This window comes from Amyelois transitella, chromosome 21 (assembly GCF_032362555.1).
Source record: "Amyelois transitella isolate CPQ chromosome 21, ilAmyTran1.1, whole genome shotgun sequence".
NCBI classification, from domain to species: Eukaryota; Metazoa; Arthropoda; class Insecta; order Lepidoptera; family Pyralidae; genus Amyelois; species Amyelois transitella.
In genome coordinates this window covers 2,743,255-2,759,358 of record NC_083524.1, presented here as the reverse complement: position 1 = coordinate 2,759,358, position 16,104 = coordinate 2,743,255, and the positions used below count along the sequence as shown (strand labels likewise).

General features: G+C 34.5%; 1 protein-coding gene across 1 annotated transcript in view; it reads left to right on the top strand.

Moving 5' to 3' along the window:
• Positions 1-1,730: 1,730 nt before the first annotated feature.
• LOC106136619 (transient receptor potential protein) overlaps positions 1,731-16,104 on the top strand; it is a 50,054-nt gene continuing 35,680 nt past the window's right edge. The window contains exons 1-3 of the mRNA XM_060950248.1: positions 1,731-1,855; positions 4,183-4,346; positions 9,316-9,460. Of these exons, the coding sequence (XP_060806231.1) occupies positions 1,802-1,855; positions 4,183-4,346; positions 9,316-9,460 (363 nt within the window). The 5' untranslated portion in view covers positions 1,731-1,801. The remainder of the gene's footprint in view (positions 1,856-4,182; positions 4,347-9,315; positions 9,461-16,104) is intronic.

Below are 16,104 nucleotides of genomic sequence, written 5' to 3'. Positions count from 1 at the left end.
TAATTTAAAAAATAAGACTTAATTACATTATTTTGTTTTTGTGTAATTATAAATATGTATATTTATTTAGTTTGACCCCCATTTTAAAGCTTTCTGTCAGACCCAATGATTGACTGATAAGTAATGTTTCTAGCATTACATAAATCCTCTTATTATGCGTACATAATTTGTTCAACAAATTTGTTTTATTAAATATTTCTTAAACCAGTATCTTTGTAAATGCTTGCCGATCGCTCTCTAGATTTACGTAATAACCCCGCCGGTATTATTCAGCCAATCGTAAACGTTTTTAAAACTGTTGTGACCGTTATCAACGATATCGTAAAAGTAGCGTCTATCGATTAATTAATTTTAACGCGTGGAACCAAGATCTTTTTGCAACAGTTAAGTAGGTATTTAGACAAGCAGCAGTTGTTCTTAACAGGCAATTATTAATTTGATTGCGTTAAAAATCAATCTGCCTAATGTTTAGAAAGATAAGGTCTATAAGTGATGAACTAAAATAATGCCTAAATAAAATTACTTTTCCTTGAAAATCTATAAAAGAGTTATAGAAATTCGAGAAGGGAATTCCCTATTGTAGCGGTAGGCATTATGAAATAATTTTAAGTTGCAATCTCCTTAAGACATCTTTTCTGAAGTTCGCATCATAATCATTTTCGAAAAGTTCTGATTGAGAGGACCCTATGATCATGGCCTAAGAGCCTTTTCACACATTCGTCTGACCGCTGCAACCTTGCAGGGAAACCTAACTGGTCTTCATGGTGACACAATTCAGATACTTAATCCAGAAGTATATATGACGTACAGTCCTAACCTCTGGGTCTAGAACTTTCTTCCGTTCTTCCGTGATCTATGGAATGCACTAAGGGTGAATGTACCGAAATTCCCACGGGAACGGAATTAACCGGCGCGGGCTGTGAGCAAAGTTTATTACACAGGTTCCTCACCATTCAAAGTTTCTTTGCGATAAAAGTTAGTAATAAAAGTACCCAAAAAATATATAAGCCATGAAAAGGCCAGAATACTGGGTTATAGGATTATCTGAATCTCAACGTATATCACTCATACAAACGGTTTAAAAATAACTTCGTTCACTTACACTCTACATCTCGAATTAGTGCCGCGACTCGATTGAACTCGTACGCACTGAAACGGCCCGATGACTTTCTGAATTTGATTTAAATAATATGTACCTAAAGCATATATAGATACACTAAAAAGGGCGTAATATGTATGTTTTATTGAGTGGAGTGAAATTTAAAATAGGCGTGCGTGTGCTAAACCGGTCAAAATCATGTTCAAAATTTAATCAAAAATATATACCTAAATACATATATAAAGCCTATAAAAAGACCGCAGAAATCTTAGTTCAGTGAAGTAAAATTTTTAATAAATAGTGTGTGTGTAATCAGCTTTAAAAGTGATGGTTGTTGTAAATACAAATCTTAATAATTTTTAAGTCAACAATAATAATTTTCTTTGGACTTCATTTAATCAATGATAAAAAATTTAAGCCTTAAGTTACCCTTCTTTTTTATTAAAGCGAAAACTGTTAAGTTATATTAATAGTAATAAAATGAATGTCATATTTTATAAATGAAACAAATAGACCCTTTCTTAGTGCATTAAATTAATTAACAACGTTTTATTTAATTAATTAATATGTTTTCGTCGTGACCGGCATTAGGATAAGTGACAAAGTTATGAATAAAAGTGCATTTATAAACGAAATAAAAGCAAAGTGGTACTTTGAAAAGGAAATAATGTTTTAACGTAGTGTTATAAATAAATAGTCAAAATGAAGAAAAGAAAAAAACAAAGCCGTGTTCGAGTCAGATTTAATATAAATACGGTGAGTTATTTAATTTAGCTTTTAAATCTAATCTAATACTTTATCTAAAAACAATATAATTACCTATATAATTGTACATACATAGTTTTCTAAATAAAGTTCTTAATGTTAGTGCTTATAAAGTCAATGGTAAAAAGAGAAATTACTTTATATAAGCATAACATTATAAGTGACATTTGAGTAATTTCTTTTTATCTTTACTAATATGAACTGCTTACTGAATACTATTATTTTTAAGTTTTGTACCTTCACTAGCACAGTCCATAAACTAATGTGAGAGAAGAGATGGAGTAGTCCTATTCGTTTTTCTATTGGTACCGGGAACCACACGGCACATATATTATGTAAAGTAAAATGTATAAACATACATGTTTATATTAATTACCTATTTAAGACTCGGGAAAGAATTTATTTATATATTTTTAAAGGGCTAACCAGAAGGCGGCAAATTTTATATGAGGTTTAAGTTATATATGATTCTTAGAAGCATCTTGAACGTAAGGACATAATCCTCTGAAGTTAGGAGTTATCCTTGAGTCAGAGCTCACCCTGAGATATGATGTACTTCTGTGACGTTAGCCATACAAAAACACAAAGATATATCATACATCGCACTACTATGTTGTAATCTTAACTGATTTATGACTTACTTTCGTATAGAAAAATTGGGAAGGTCGTGTATTTTTTTCATATATAAATCACGTCTTTATTCCATGTGGCCTTAACTGTGCCAATAGTCTTGTAAAGGCTGCAAAGATAATGATAGATTACTTACTAAGTTTTGATTTTTTGAAACTGCACAGGAATAAAAGATGGTTGCACATACCTTGTTACTAGATCATTTTATTTCCCAAACAAAGACTTTCAGAAGATGCGTCTTTTACATACATAAAATCACGTCTATATCCCTGCGGGGTAGACACAGCCGACAGACTTGAAAAGGCTGATAGGCCACGTTCAGCTGATTGAGATTCAAACAGTGACAGGTTGCTAGCCCGTCGCCTAAAAGAAGAATCCCCAGTTTATTAGCTTACTTGATGACAAATCCTACACATATTTTACAATGTATTTATCCCTTACGGGGTAGACAGAATTCTCAAGTTATTGCCCTAAATATTACTTTCGTATTAAAGCGTAGGTCGTGACCTAACTTCTAGTCTTCTCTTCCTAATAGTGGAACACTAATAAACATTTCAATATAAATTCCTAACAAAAATAGAATAACATTTCGGCTTTTTGTGTATAATTTTAGCTATACAAACTAAATGATTTAAGATCTTCACGGGTTTTATGTCGACGTATTCACTGGCTCGGAATTAAATGTAGTTGTAAATATTTATATTTCCCATTTTTTTATTAATGAGTGGGTGTTTTAAAATGTTTTACATCCCGCTGTTAGACAAAGAACCACCCGAGAAGGATATACTATTGATTTTAACATGATTATGTAAATCTTACCAAACTTCGATTTTATATTACACTTGCTGTGACCGTGACTTCGTCCGCGTGGAATAGTTATTTTGGAGATCATCGAAGCCCTCAAGGATGAATTAATTTTCCCCGTTTTTTTTTTTGACATTTGGCATTATTTCTTCGCTCCTGAAAATTGCAGCGTGATGTTATATAGCCCAAAGCCTTCCTCGATAAATGATCTATTCAATACAAAAATAATTTTTCAATTCGAACCAGTAGTTCCTGAGATTAGCGCGTTCAAACAAACAAACAAACTCTTCAGCTTTATAATATTAGTATAGAAGAATAGATATATACTATCGTATATCCCCCCGACTTCTCTTCACATTCTTTCTTTAAATCCTTTTCTGCCAAAGCAACACGTCTCTGTTAACGATGAAAGTGAAAATAACCTCTTTGTTTAGATGCGAAACAGCTCAATTTCAACTTTCCATCTATATAGACATGTGCCGTGTGGTTCCCGGCACCAATAAAAAAATAGGACCACTCCATTTCGTTCCCATGGATATTGTAAAAGACGACTAAGGGATAGCTTATAAATTTGAGATTCTTCTTTTATGCGATAGACTAGCAACCTGTCACTACTTGAACTCAATTCTATTATTAAGCCAAACAGCTGAAGGTGGCAGGTATCAGTCTTTTAAAGATTATTGGCTGTCTACCCCGCAAGGTATATAGACGTGATTATATAAGTATATGTATGTATGGTTAGACATATGAGTAGGGGTATATGTTATATAGACACAGATAACGTGATCGATTCAAGTCATGATGGAAAACCATTCATTCGTTCATGTTATTGTTAGCCTCAATACTACCTACCTCTACCTCACAATCATCAACATTGTCCACAGATGATAATGAACCGAGGGTCCAGGGAGGAGCTCTTGGGGAGTTCCCAGGAGGCGCTGAGGAATAGCCAACATGACCTGAGGAACGCCTATGAGAGACCACTCACTAGGGAGGAGAAGACTTACCTTCTACATGCTGATAGGGGGGACTATGCTACTGTTAAGAGGTGACATTTCATATATATATTTATTTAAACTTATACATACATACATACATAAAATCACGCCTCTTTCCCGGAGGGGTAGGCAGAGACTACCTCTTTCCACTTGCCACGATCTCTGCATACTTCCTTCGCTTCGTCCACATTCATAACTCTCTTCATACAAGCTCGGCGGTTTCGGGTACTTTTGACCTGACCCTTTACCAGGACGTCCTTAATTGTCCTTAATTATTTAAACTTCATTGCACAAAATTCAAATGTATATCACAATTGACGGACTTAATGCTAGAAGCATTATCTGCCAGTCAACCATTGGGTCTGACAGAGAACTTTATGTGGGGTCAAACTAAATAAATATATTTATACCTACACAAAATATAAAATAAAATAATTATCATATACATACATAAAAACTACAATAAATAAAAAATATATATGTCTTGACTATATTTTTTCTATTGGTGCCGGGAACCACACGGCATTTATAGAAAAAAAGAAAAAAATATAGGACTACTCTACTCTTCCCCACGGATGTTGTAAAAGGCGACTATGGGATTGGTTTATAAACTTGGGGTTCTCCTTTTAGGCGATGGGCTAGCAACCTGTCACTATTTGAATCTCAATTCTATCAAAAAGCCAAACAGCTGAACGTGGCTTTTCAGTCTTTTCAAGACTGTTGGCTCTGTCTTCCCCGTAAGGGATGTAGACACGATGATATGTATGTATCTGTAATGAAAATATATAGATTGTTATACCTACATTAAGGCATATTACCGTTCCTTTGAAAATAAAAGGGGGACCTAATATCAATTACTTTGTGCCAGTAAATTATTTCCATTTGACTTTATAATGAGTTATTTGCATTAGAGAATAACGTGGGAATGGTAAAGATTTGGAAAGCAAATATCTTCTGGTACTTCTAACTTACTTACTTTTGAAAAATGGTTATTAATTATTTACCTTTTTAGCAGTAGCTTGACTAAATAAAATGTAGGTATTTGTATCCCATGTATATAGAGAACCTGAACATATCCTTAAAATACTGCCAGTTTATTTAAATATACTCGTATGTATGGCTTTCACACTCCACCTCGTTACCATGGATGTTGTAACAGGCGACTAAGGAATAGGCTTAGGATTCTTCTTTTAGGCGAGGGGCTGAATCTCAAATCTATCATTAAGCCAAACAGCTGAACGTGGCATATCAGTAGGTATTATCGAGACTGTTAACCCCGCAAGGGACGTGATTATATGTTTGTATGGCTGTCACATAGTATCCTAGTAGTAGTAGATTAGATAGATTCAGGGTTTGGTAAAAAGCTAGAATATCTGTAATCTGCCAAAATACAAACAGGTAGGTATCTGTATTTTTTGGTAATATAATATTGTGATATGGGCTTCAAACATGCAAAGTTTCTGTGAATGATGATACAAAACCTTATCGTGGTTATAAATCAGCCTCTAAAAAAATAATACTAACGTACCAAGCTAATGAAAATGAAAACGAATTGATACCCAGACATTTTAGTGGAAAATTGTAATGCATACATACATACATATGGTCACGTCTATATCCCTTGCGGGGTAGACAGAGCCAACAGTCTCGAAACGACTGAATGGCCTCGTTCAGCTACTCGTCATCCTCGTCCATACACTACACATTCGGTATCCTCCTGGTATTATACCACGGTTGTTTTCTCCCTTGTGCCATGTGGTTCCCGGCACCAATACAAAAATGAATAGGACCACTCCATCTCTTACCCATGGATGTCGTAAAAGGCGAATAAGGGGTAGGCTTATAAACTTGGGATTCTTCTTTTAGGCTATGGGCTAGCAACCTGTCACTATCTGAATCTCAATTCTATCAAAAGCCCAATTAGCTGAACGTGGCCTATCAGTCTTTACAAGACTGTTGGCTCTGTCTACCCCGCAAGGGATATAGACGTGATTATATGTATGTATGTATGTCCTTCTATACAGGATCCCTCGTGATGGAGTGGATTTGGATGGATTCCATGAGCAAGTGGTGTTTTAGCACGGTAAGAGTCCGGACCTTCCTGGCTCCCCAGGCAGTCTATGATGGATTTCACCACCAGCTCATGTAAATCAATTTAAAAAAAAAATAGGTTTGTGACACAACAAGCAACCGAAACAGTAATCGGCCTAAATAGATATCCATTTAAGAATCACTACAAGTTTAATCTTATTTACTTCCAAAAACCATTCGCCTTGTCCTACTTTTCTTTTACATTGTAGTGTAAATTAAACATTATTTAAAAAATTGAAATAATTTTTGAAAAAATTAACATAATTTTTGATTAACTCTGTGCCAACACCAATCTCCTGTTTGGTTTCCTTCCACCCAAAGGTTGACTGGAAGAGATTGCATTAGCTATAAGTCCGCCTTTGTACCATCTCTGTCTGTTTTACTCTTATGGTGCAATAAAGAGTTTTTTTTTGTCTTATTTTTAAATTTTTTTTTTTTAATAATAATAATAAAATAATTTATTTCAGATTTGCATCCATATTATGTTAGTAAAAATTAATTTTAACTTATTCTAGGGTTAGTAACAATTCATTTAAATTGAATATTATATAATTAAGTAACACAATTGGCTTCCAATGATATTCCTGTGCTATAGACATTGGTAGCTAGTAGCAGGAGCAAGCAATATTACATATTTATATTAAAGGCGCACGTAACTTACCTTTATTTTATCTCGGACTTTTCGTATCACGTCACAATGATCCGTGGTCATCTAGCGACTATATATTTTTAAATAGTAGGTATAATGCAACGCGGAAGTTTAAATCATCAGCAAAATTTAGAATTTTATGAAATTTCATGATTTTTGCTTTTCAATCTCAAAAACCAACGAGCCGATTTTCATAAAAACTCTTATTATACACAGCTTATACATCAAAGACAGGAATTAATGGCGAAATGGACACATCCGCAGTATTTGCATAATTTATAAAAAGCATTTGTAAATATCATGCAAATTTGTCGCAAAGAAAAATTATGACAATGGCGAAGTTGGAGGCAATATTTGATGATGCTTGGAAGTTGTTTAAAGGCAATTTTGTCACAAAAAATAGCCACTTTTTGAAGACATCGATAATAATGATCACAAGACAAAGATCTCTCTCCCTCATTATGATAGTGCTTAGGTTAATGAATTGCATTTTCAGCCAGTCAGGGTCGGCCAAGAACAGCATCTAAGTAATATTATATTAATTAACTTTAAAACCTTATTGAGCCTTCAAAAAGCAACAAGTGATCATTTTCTACCATTCTACCTTCGGTAAATGGCAGACATAATAAAATCAGAGACAATAAAAAAGTAAGACGGTTTTCAGTACAATTTTTTGGCGGGAATAATTGATCAGCTGATAGAAGTCCGCCATTTTTTTCAGCCTTATCTGACCAAGAAGGAGAAAAGAGACGGAATTGCACGTTTACAATGATATTTATCTACAAATTCGTTCTAACGACTTTATAATTTTTTTTTACTAGATAATGATTTCCCTTTGAAAATTATGTTTTACATACATACATACATACATAAAATCACGCCTCTTTCCCGGAGGGGTAGGCAGAGACTACCTCTTTCCACTTGCCACGATCTCTGCATACTTCTTTCGCTTCGTCCACATTCATAACTCTCTTCATACAAGCTCGGCGGTTTCGGGTACTTTTGACCTGACCCTTTACCAGGACGTCCTTAATTTGATCAAGATACGTTCGTCTAGGTCTTCCCACTCCGACCTTTCCCTCCACACTCTCCTTGTATATCTATATAATTATGTTTTAATTTATCAAAAATAGAAACGAGTAAGTCATTTATTGGACCCGAGGTACTAAAATGACCCCCACTGTAAAAATGATTCATACTTAACCCTTAATCGGATCTAACCCCTCACCCGCCGACGCTCTTCCCAATCAAGTATTTCCATTAATATGACATCCATATTGTACTGAAATGCAGTTCAATAGACAAGGATTCAATAAGGGTCTGTTTGAAGTTTGTACCTAGGAGTCCCTTTCTGAGTTACAAATGACTTCACGCATGTTTGAGCCCTTATAAGTTGTATTTTAGATATTTAGTGCAGTATCGTATAATACATAGAGTGCGCACGTGGTTCTGGAAAAGATATCGTTTCGTTTTTCGCGAAGACTTATTAGTTTTTTTTCTTTTTTGATACAAGAAGCACAAATCACCTTAAAGTAAAACGTGTAAATTAGTAAAATATTTGGACCTAAGATCGCCAGATATAATTGAGGAGCTTGGAAAGGTGTTAGAAACTTATTTTACTTTTCTTCGGAAATGAAAACTTTGTTGCTTGAATAAGTAAATTTGGAATTCCAATGGCTTACATTGCTTACTTAATATACAGCCGATTTTCATCAATTTAGATAATGAACTTTACTTTAAAAAAAAAACTCAATAACAATTATCACTTTGAATGCGCACTTATTTACACATTACTCATCGCTTCTTCCTACGCGTATGAATTACGACCAACTGACACTGATTTAGGCCAAGTTTGATGTCTTCGTATTTACAAACATAACATACATATTATCACGTCTAATTCCCTTGCGGGGAAGACAGAGCCAACAGTCTTGAAAAGACCGAAAAGCCACGTTCAGCTGTATGGTTTTACAATGAAATTGAGATTCAAATAGTGACAGGTTGCTAGCCCATCGCCTACTAGCAGAATCCCATGTTAATAAACCTGTCCCTTAGTCGCCTTTTACAACATCCATGGGATTGAAGATAAGGTGGTCCTATTCTTTAGTGCCAGAAACCACACGGCAACCATAACCTTATCTAAAATCAAAATAAATAAAAGTATTAAATCTTACTTTTTACTATTAAATACTTCTTTCACATCTTTAACTTCAATCTTTTCATGCGAAATTTAAGGTAGATACCCTTTCTCTGACTTTTAAACTTTTTAATTTCCACAGATTAATAGACCAATACGCCTCGAACTCTGATGTTTTGGACATAAACTGTGTGGATCCCCTGAACAGATCAGCTCTCATCGCGGCCATTGAGAATGAAAACATTGAGCTGATCAAGCTGCTGCTTGGAGCTGGTATCCTGGTCAAGGTAAGGTCTATTTTATTAGTTCCTTCTTCTTTCTCCTGTCGTTATTTCAGGTTACATCCTCACCACTCTGGAGAGGAGTTCGCGATTTGCCCTTAATTGAGTGAGACAGGATTTTACACGAAGCGACGCCCATTTGACCTCTGCAACCTTTGGCAAACGGTATTTTATAAGTTTGTGCCCGCAAATTCCATTAAAATCGGTCCTTCGATTTAGCCGTGAAAGCGTAACAGACAGTTTTTCTATTATAAACACGAATAAGTCTATACTACTTATCTAAATGTATATTGTTAATAGCTGGAACGGATTGAAAAACATAAAAACATGGTACATATTAACTTTTTTTATAATTAATTTAATAATCAACTAAGTTATCTGTTGACCTAATAAATTTATTAATCTTTTATTAACTGAAACCTCGTTTTCATATAATAATTTTACCAAAAAAATGTTAACAGAATATTTAAGACAATTTTTTTCGCGACGTATTGTAAAATGATTTATACTTCAAAAATTTCAAATGACACAAAAGAATTGCGCTGTTTTTGTGTTGAGGTATAACTAAAGAAACCTCGGCGCTCCCTTCAGAAAGTCCCTAATTTGCGGATTTCCCATGAACTTCAGACAAATGGCAAACCTCAGGCAAGGATACATTATATCAGAATTTCACTCTAAACAATTTTTACGATCCTCAAAATATATTTTTAACATTAAACTGACAAATATCAAATTGTTTGTAACGAAAATTCTAATGTGAAATATTTATAGTATCTGAGAAGAAGATGAGATATTCATATAAAGAAATTTTATTTAAATAAATATCCATATTATTATTATAAATGTGATATTATGTGTTTTAGAATTAAATTTAATAAATGCGTTATTATAAGGCTCCTTTTGTAAGGCAAATTTCCGCCATTGTTTTTTCTTACATACCTACAGACACGTGTATCACGTATTTGTACTCTAAGGGTTAGACAGAGCCAACAGTTTTGAAAATCCAGCTGGACGTCTTAATGATGCCAATGATATACATAACTATAGAAATATTATTGTTATAAATTTAGTTAATAAAGCAGCTGTTTCAACATCCAATGGCGGATATCTATTCAAATTAGTATTGAAAATCATCGGATTTGGGCAGAAAGGTCAGAATTTATTAGGGTTAATCTCAATCAAGTGTGCTACGTGCTTACCCGAAGTAGCAAACCAAAAATAATATCTGTGGCAGATTTTAACTCACAAAGTTAATAACAGGTATTCAAACCTAAAAATAACTGAAAAATATAGGTAAACATGATTTATGTATTAGTGAAGAGTACCTGAAACCGATGTGGATGAAGCGAAAGAAGTATGCAGAAATCGTGGCAAGTGGAAAGATGTAGTCTCTGCCTACCCCTCCGGGAAAAAGGCGTTATTTTATGTATGATTTAAAAATACTCAATATTTAATTTACATGAGAAAAACTAATTTAAAAAAAAGTTACATATGTCTCCGTGATAGTTATTATAGTCATAAAATAGAATCGTAATACATGTATAAAATATTTTTTTTATCCGATACGGGGTTGACAGAGCCAAAGGTCTCGATAAGACTAACAGGCTTTATTCGGCTTTGTGGCTTAATAATGGAAATAAGATTCACATAGTGGCAGGTTGCTAGCCTAGATTTTTTTTTAATAAATAAGTAATCGAAATATTTTTGATCTTTCGATGTTGTTTTAGTTTTAGGATAAATGTTAAGCAGGCATCCTTTGACCGAATAAAACATTCGAACAGAATTTGTACTGACCTCATTTACACGAAATATTAAAACTTCTCGTTTGTTTGGCGTGAAGGATGTCAAATTGTTTTCTAATGTTGAATACCCTTTCGAGGGAATACCCCACTTCAAGACCCGACAACAATGCCTTAATATTTTTGGTAATTCAATACTTCAATTTTATTTGTACCATTTTCTATTTTCGCGCAGCAAATTTTGTTTTTATTTTTTACATTTATATTTTCTGTCAGTGAAACAGTAACGCAAGATTTTATAATGGATATTTGTTGATGTTCGTTCCTGTTTGGAATGGAATGACATTATTGTAGTACTTTCTAATTTACCCTACAAAAATATTAACTACTTACTAGTCGAAACCCCAAACTAATAGTTTATAATTTAAATAAAAGACAAAAGAAATATTAAGTAGGTATTTCTCTTTACATAAAACGTTGGATTTTTTCAGTAACTGAAAGTCGTGAACATAAAAATGTGCTTCTACCATTATATACAACAAAAAATACATATATGTATGTATATCTAATGGTTCAGAATGACACCTCGATACGGAAAATAAAAATACAAAATAACTAAAGAACAGAAAGGAATCCCTAGTGGTATGTTTAATTACCAATTTTCTAAGGGTAAGGAAAACCATCGTGATGATACCTGCATATTGACGTAATGGGACTATATCACAATCCAGTATAAATCAGGAGCTTCTACATAAATTGCAGAAGTCGGAAGTTAAAAACCTGAGGATTTTAAATGTCCAATCCAGACCCAGTAGCATGGCACGCGCGACGCTGTTTTTATCGCCCGAAAATGTCGCTGTCCCGTTTCATGTCATAAAAAAGCGAAACAGAGATAGTTTAACTATAGATAAATTAGATAGCCAATTAGAGGAATCTTGGGTCCCTGCAGCGAGATAAAAAGACCAAGACAGGAAAACAGTATACATACATACATACGTCACATCTATAGCTCTTGTGGGGTAGACAGAGCTAATAGTCTTGAAAAGACTGATAGGCCACGTTCATTGACTTGACGGCCTCTGTGGCTCAGCGGTAGTACGCTTGTCTGTGACACCGGAGGTCCCGGGTTCGAATCCCGGTCAGGGCATGATGAGAAACGAACTTTCTCTGATTGGTCTGGGTATTGGATGTTTATCTATTTCAGTATTTATTATTAAATATAGTATCGTTGAGTTACTATCTCGTAACACAAGTCGCGAACTTACTTCGAGGCTAACTCAATCTGTGTAATTTGTCCCGTATATATTTATATTATATATTTATATATCTATTCGGCTTTAAGATAGAATTGAGATTCAAATAGTGACAGGTTGCTAGAAAAGCTAGTTGCTCTAAAAGAAGAATCACAAGTATGTATATATTTCCAATTATCATACCTTCTTTGCATGAAGCGTCACATCTGTGACTCTTTATGATTTGTACCAAAATGGCGTAAAAGCCCTATTCCAGAACATAAATATAACGGCATTCTTCTACAGGGACCCTTTGGGAAATCTATCAATAGTTACGGCGCCATAGTCTCCGACACATCTGAATGCCAAAATTACAATAACACAATCTGTTACCAACCAGGTACAAAATGTTCTGAAAAATTGTGTGTATTTCGCCGCATTATTTTGTGTCATCTTTTTCTCATCATCATTCTCCTAGCGTTAGTCATCACCTGTCGAGAAAGGAGACCGTGGTCATCCTATGACCTCGATCTTGGAGCGGGTGAGTCAGGTTTTTTAATCGAAGAGATTTCCGTCTGGCCTCCGCAAACTTTGCAGGGGAACCAAACTCGTGGTAACCCTTGCCCAAATGTGCAGGTTTCCTTATGATGTTTACCCTTACCGTAAGAGAATCAGCTACCAATGAAACTAATCAATAAGTATATGGCTACGGTAGGATTAGAACCTGCGCATCAGGCTTATTTCAACACTTAACCGACACCGACATTCCTAATGTATTGAGAAATGTATCTAGATATTACATGTCTAGATTTAGCACCAAGTGGGTAGTATCTTTCCATAAATCTCATTTTTATCTAGGAAACACCCGTTTAACACCCCGGATTAATATAGAACAGTCTAAAAAAAGTCTCACAAAGTCAAAAAGAAAAAAGAAATCATTAAAGTTTTCACTCACTAAAAGATAAGCTAATAATGTAGCTGAAGAGAAGCTACGACTATATTTTGTAGCTTGATGTCTACAATTGCAATTTCCAATAACTACATACAAGCGGGAGTGCCATGACTAGTTTTGTAACCTTTAAATATAACATCGCACTATGCCCAAGATAATGACAATTCGTAAAAATAATGTATGGCATCTTTGCGCAATCCTAATTGCACCATCTACCATGGTACTTCGGGGCCTGGCGCATGCTTTTCACTTTTTCCAGTCGCCTTAAATTTTCAGACCTCGTACGTTAAAATTATAATACTAGTTAATAATTTAACAGTAACACATATTTATTTTCTAAATAACATACAAAGATTTCACATTTAAAATGTTATCTGTAGAATCGTTTAAGCAACTAAAGATAGTTACTTCCTTTTTTTATTAATATAAACAAAACTACATATATTGTAAATAAAACAGATTTCTGTGATATAAAAATGTCTAATTTTTCTCAAAGTATATATATTTTCCTGATTACATCTCTAATATCGCTCTGCTTCTAGAGTATAGCTTTATTTAGTGTGACACGACCTTACAGCCTGCTAAATGAGCCCCCGGCGTATGTTAGACGCAACATAGAAATTGAATTCTGTGCAGCCGCCATCATAACTCGGTTTACTGGTAGCCTGAACGTTTTTAATTTTGTTTCACGTTGCTTTTTTTACGATCCTGCGAAGATGAAATGTGATGGGCTTGTGTCACTCTCGTGGGTTTTTAAACACCGATATTCCATAAAATACAAGAAAACAGGTTAAATTTTTAATACCTACCTTAACCTTTTGTTACTCCTAAAGAAAAAAAAACGTAAATAATTCTGACTTAGTTAGATTTGTTTTACTTGTCACTAATAGGTTATTACCCTAATTAATTAACAAAATAATAGTTTATTTTCACCTTTTCTATTGTAACATAAGCTCACCTGACCATGTGACCATGATAACCACGAATTGCAACGGTTATACTCGTAAAAACATCTCGATTTGAAATGTATATGAATGTAACAAATCAAAACTACGTCGCAATAATTCATGCAAACTAGAATTTATTTAACAATCGGGTGAAACATTGCATTTTTATGGGACATTTTAGAGTAACTAACAGCTATAGAGTGTGCTCAAATGATGGTTTCGTGTTGGTTCAAAGAAGGAAAGCTAGCGAACGTTCTCTAGTAATTCAGATAAAACTAATTTTCTTTTTCCTCCTGGATTTAGTCCCAGTTTCAGCCTCACTTCCCTGGAGAGGAGCCTGGGGTATGCCTTTGACCATGGATCCTGGATTGGGTGAGTCAGGTTTTTATACGAAGCGACTCCCATCTGACCTCAACAACCTTTGCAGCTAAACCTTACCCATATTGAATCTATGGTTACATTTCCAGTTGCCTGAATGTGCAGATTTCCTCACGATGTTTTCCCTCACCGTAAGAGCATCGGTTAGTTTTCAAACTAATGTACATAACATCGAAAATAGTCATTGGCCGAGATGAGATTTGAACCTGTGCCTTTCTGCGCATCACATTGTCACCTTTCCAATTCCACCACCGACGTTCTGACAAAACTATCTTCTTATCTCTATGTATTTTTTTTAATAAGACTAAAGTAGTGATACATGTGAAATTATAGTTTATCGCAGACATTTTTCAAATTTTTGATAGTAAGTGAATTTTGTAGGTATTGTCACCTTAGGGTATGTTCATACTGAGACGAGACTCGGTGCCCTTATTTTCTCTTTGATTTTCGTATGCTCACAAAATTTCACGCTCAGCTGTTAGAATCGCGCTCTACTTCATTTGAAAAACTATACTTACTCTAAGCTGATCCTTCTTTTGTGATGCTAGAATTTGGAAACTATAGCAGATACGATAAAATCTCTCTTCGCCGTCTTACAATTATCTTTTTATGTCTTACATGTAAAACAACAGGAAGATCAACTATTTTGCAATACACACCTACACATACATACATATAATCATGTCTTTATACCTTGCGAGGTAGACTGAGCCAACAGTTTTGAAAAGGCCACGTTGGGGTTTTTGTCTTAATGATATAATTGAGATTCAAAAAGTGACAGGTTGCTAGCCCATCGCCTAAAAGAAGAATACCAAGTTTAAAAGCCTATCTTTTTTTTATTCATGCCGGGAACCACACGGCACATAAAACTGTGTTATAGATATACAAGCTACGTGAGACTTCACTCCCGTTTCAATATCCAGTTTACGATACTCTTCACCTGACTTTACGCCAGAAAGTCCCTGTTTGATGTCCTTCATAGAGCCTTTTATTTTGAAAGCGTTACCTTCGGTATATAAGGACGCACACTAACCCTTCTATTGTATTGTTTGCACGTCGTTATCGCGGTAAAAATGCCCCAAATATCTTGTGGAGAGGTCACGTGTGGTAACCTTTTGTCGGGTGAAGAGTCTATGTCATTAGAAAGTAAAATGTTTTCGTGGTGAAATAAAGCGACTATCTAGTTGAATATTTCGAATCGGAAGGACCGGTCAGACCGTTTTATAAACTTTTGTTAGTTTTAACTACAGCTATGTACATGTCGGTGTTTTTTTATTGACTTTAATTAGGCTTTAAATAAATCTGTACTTTTGTAACATGAAGACTCCATCTATCCCTCCGGGGAAAAGCATACTTAGTCTTAAGAATGTTAATTTTTGAACTAATAAAAGTTACCTAGGTA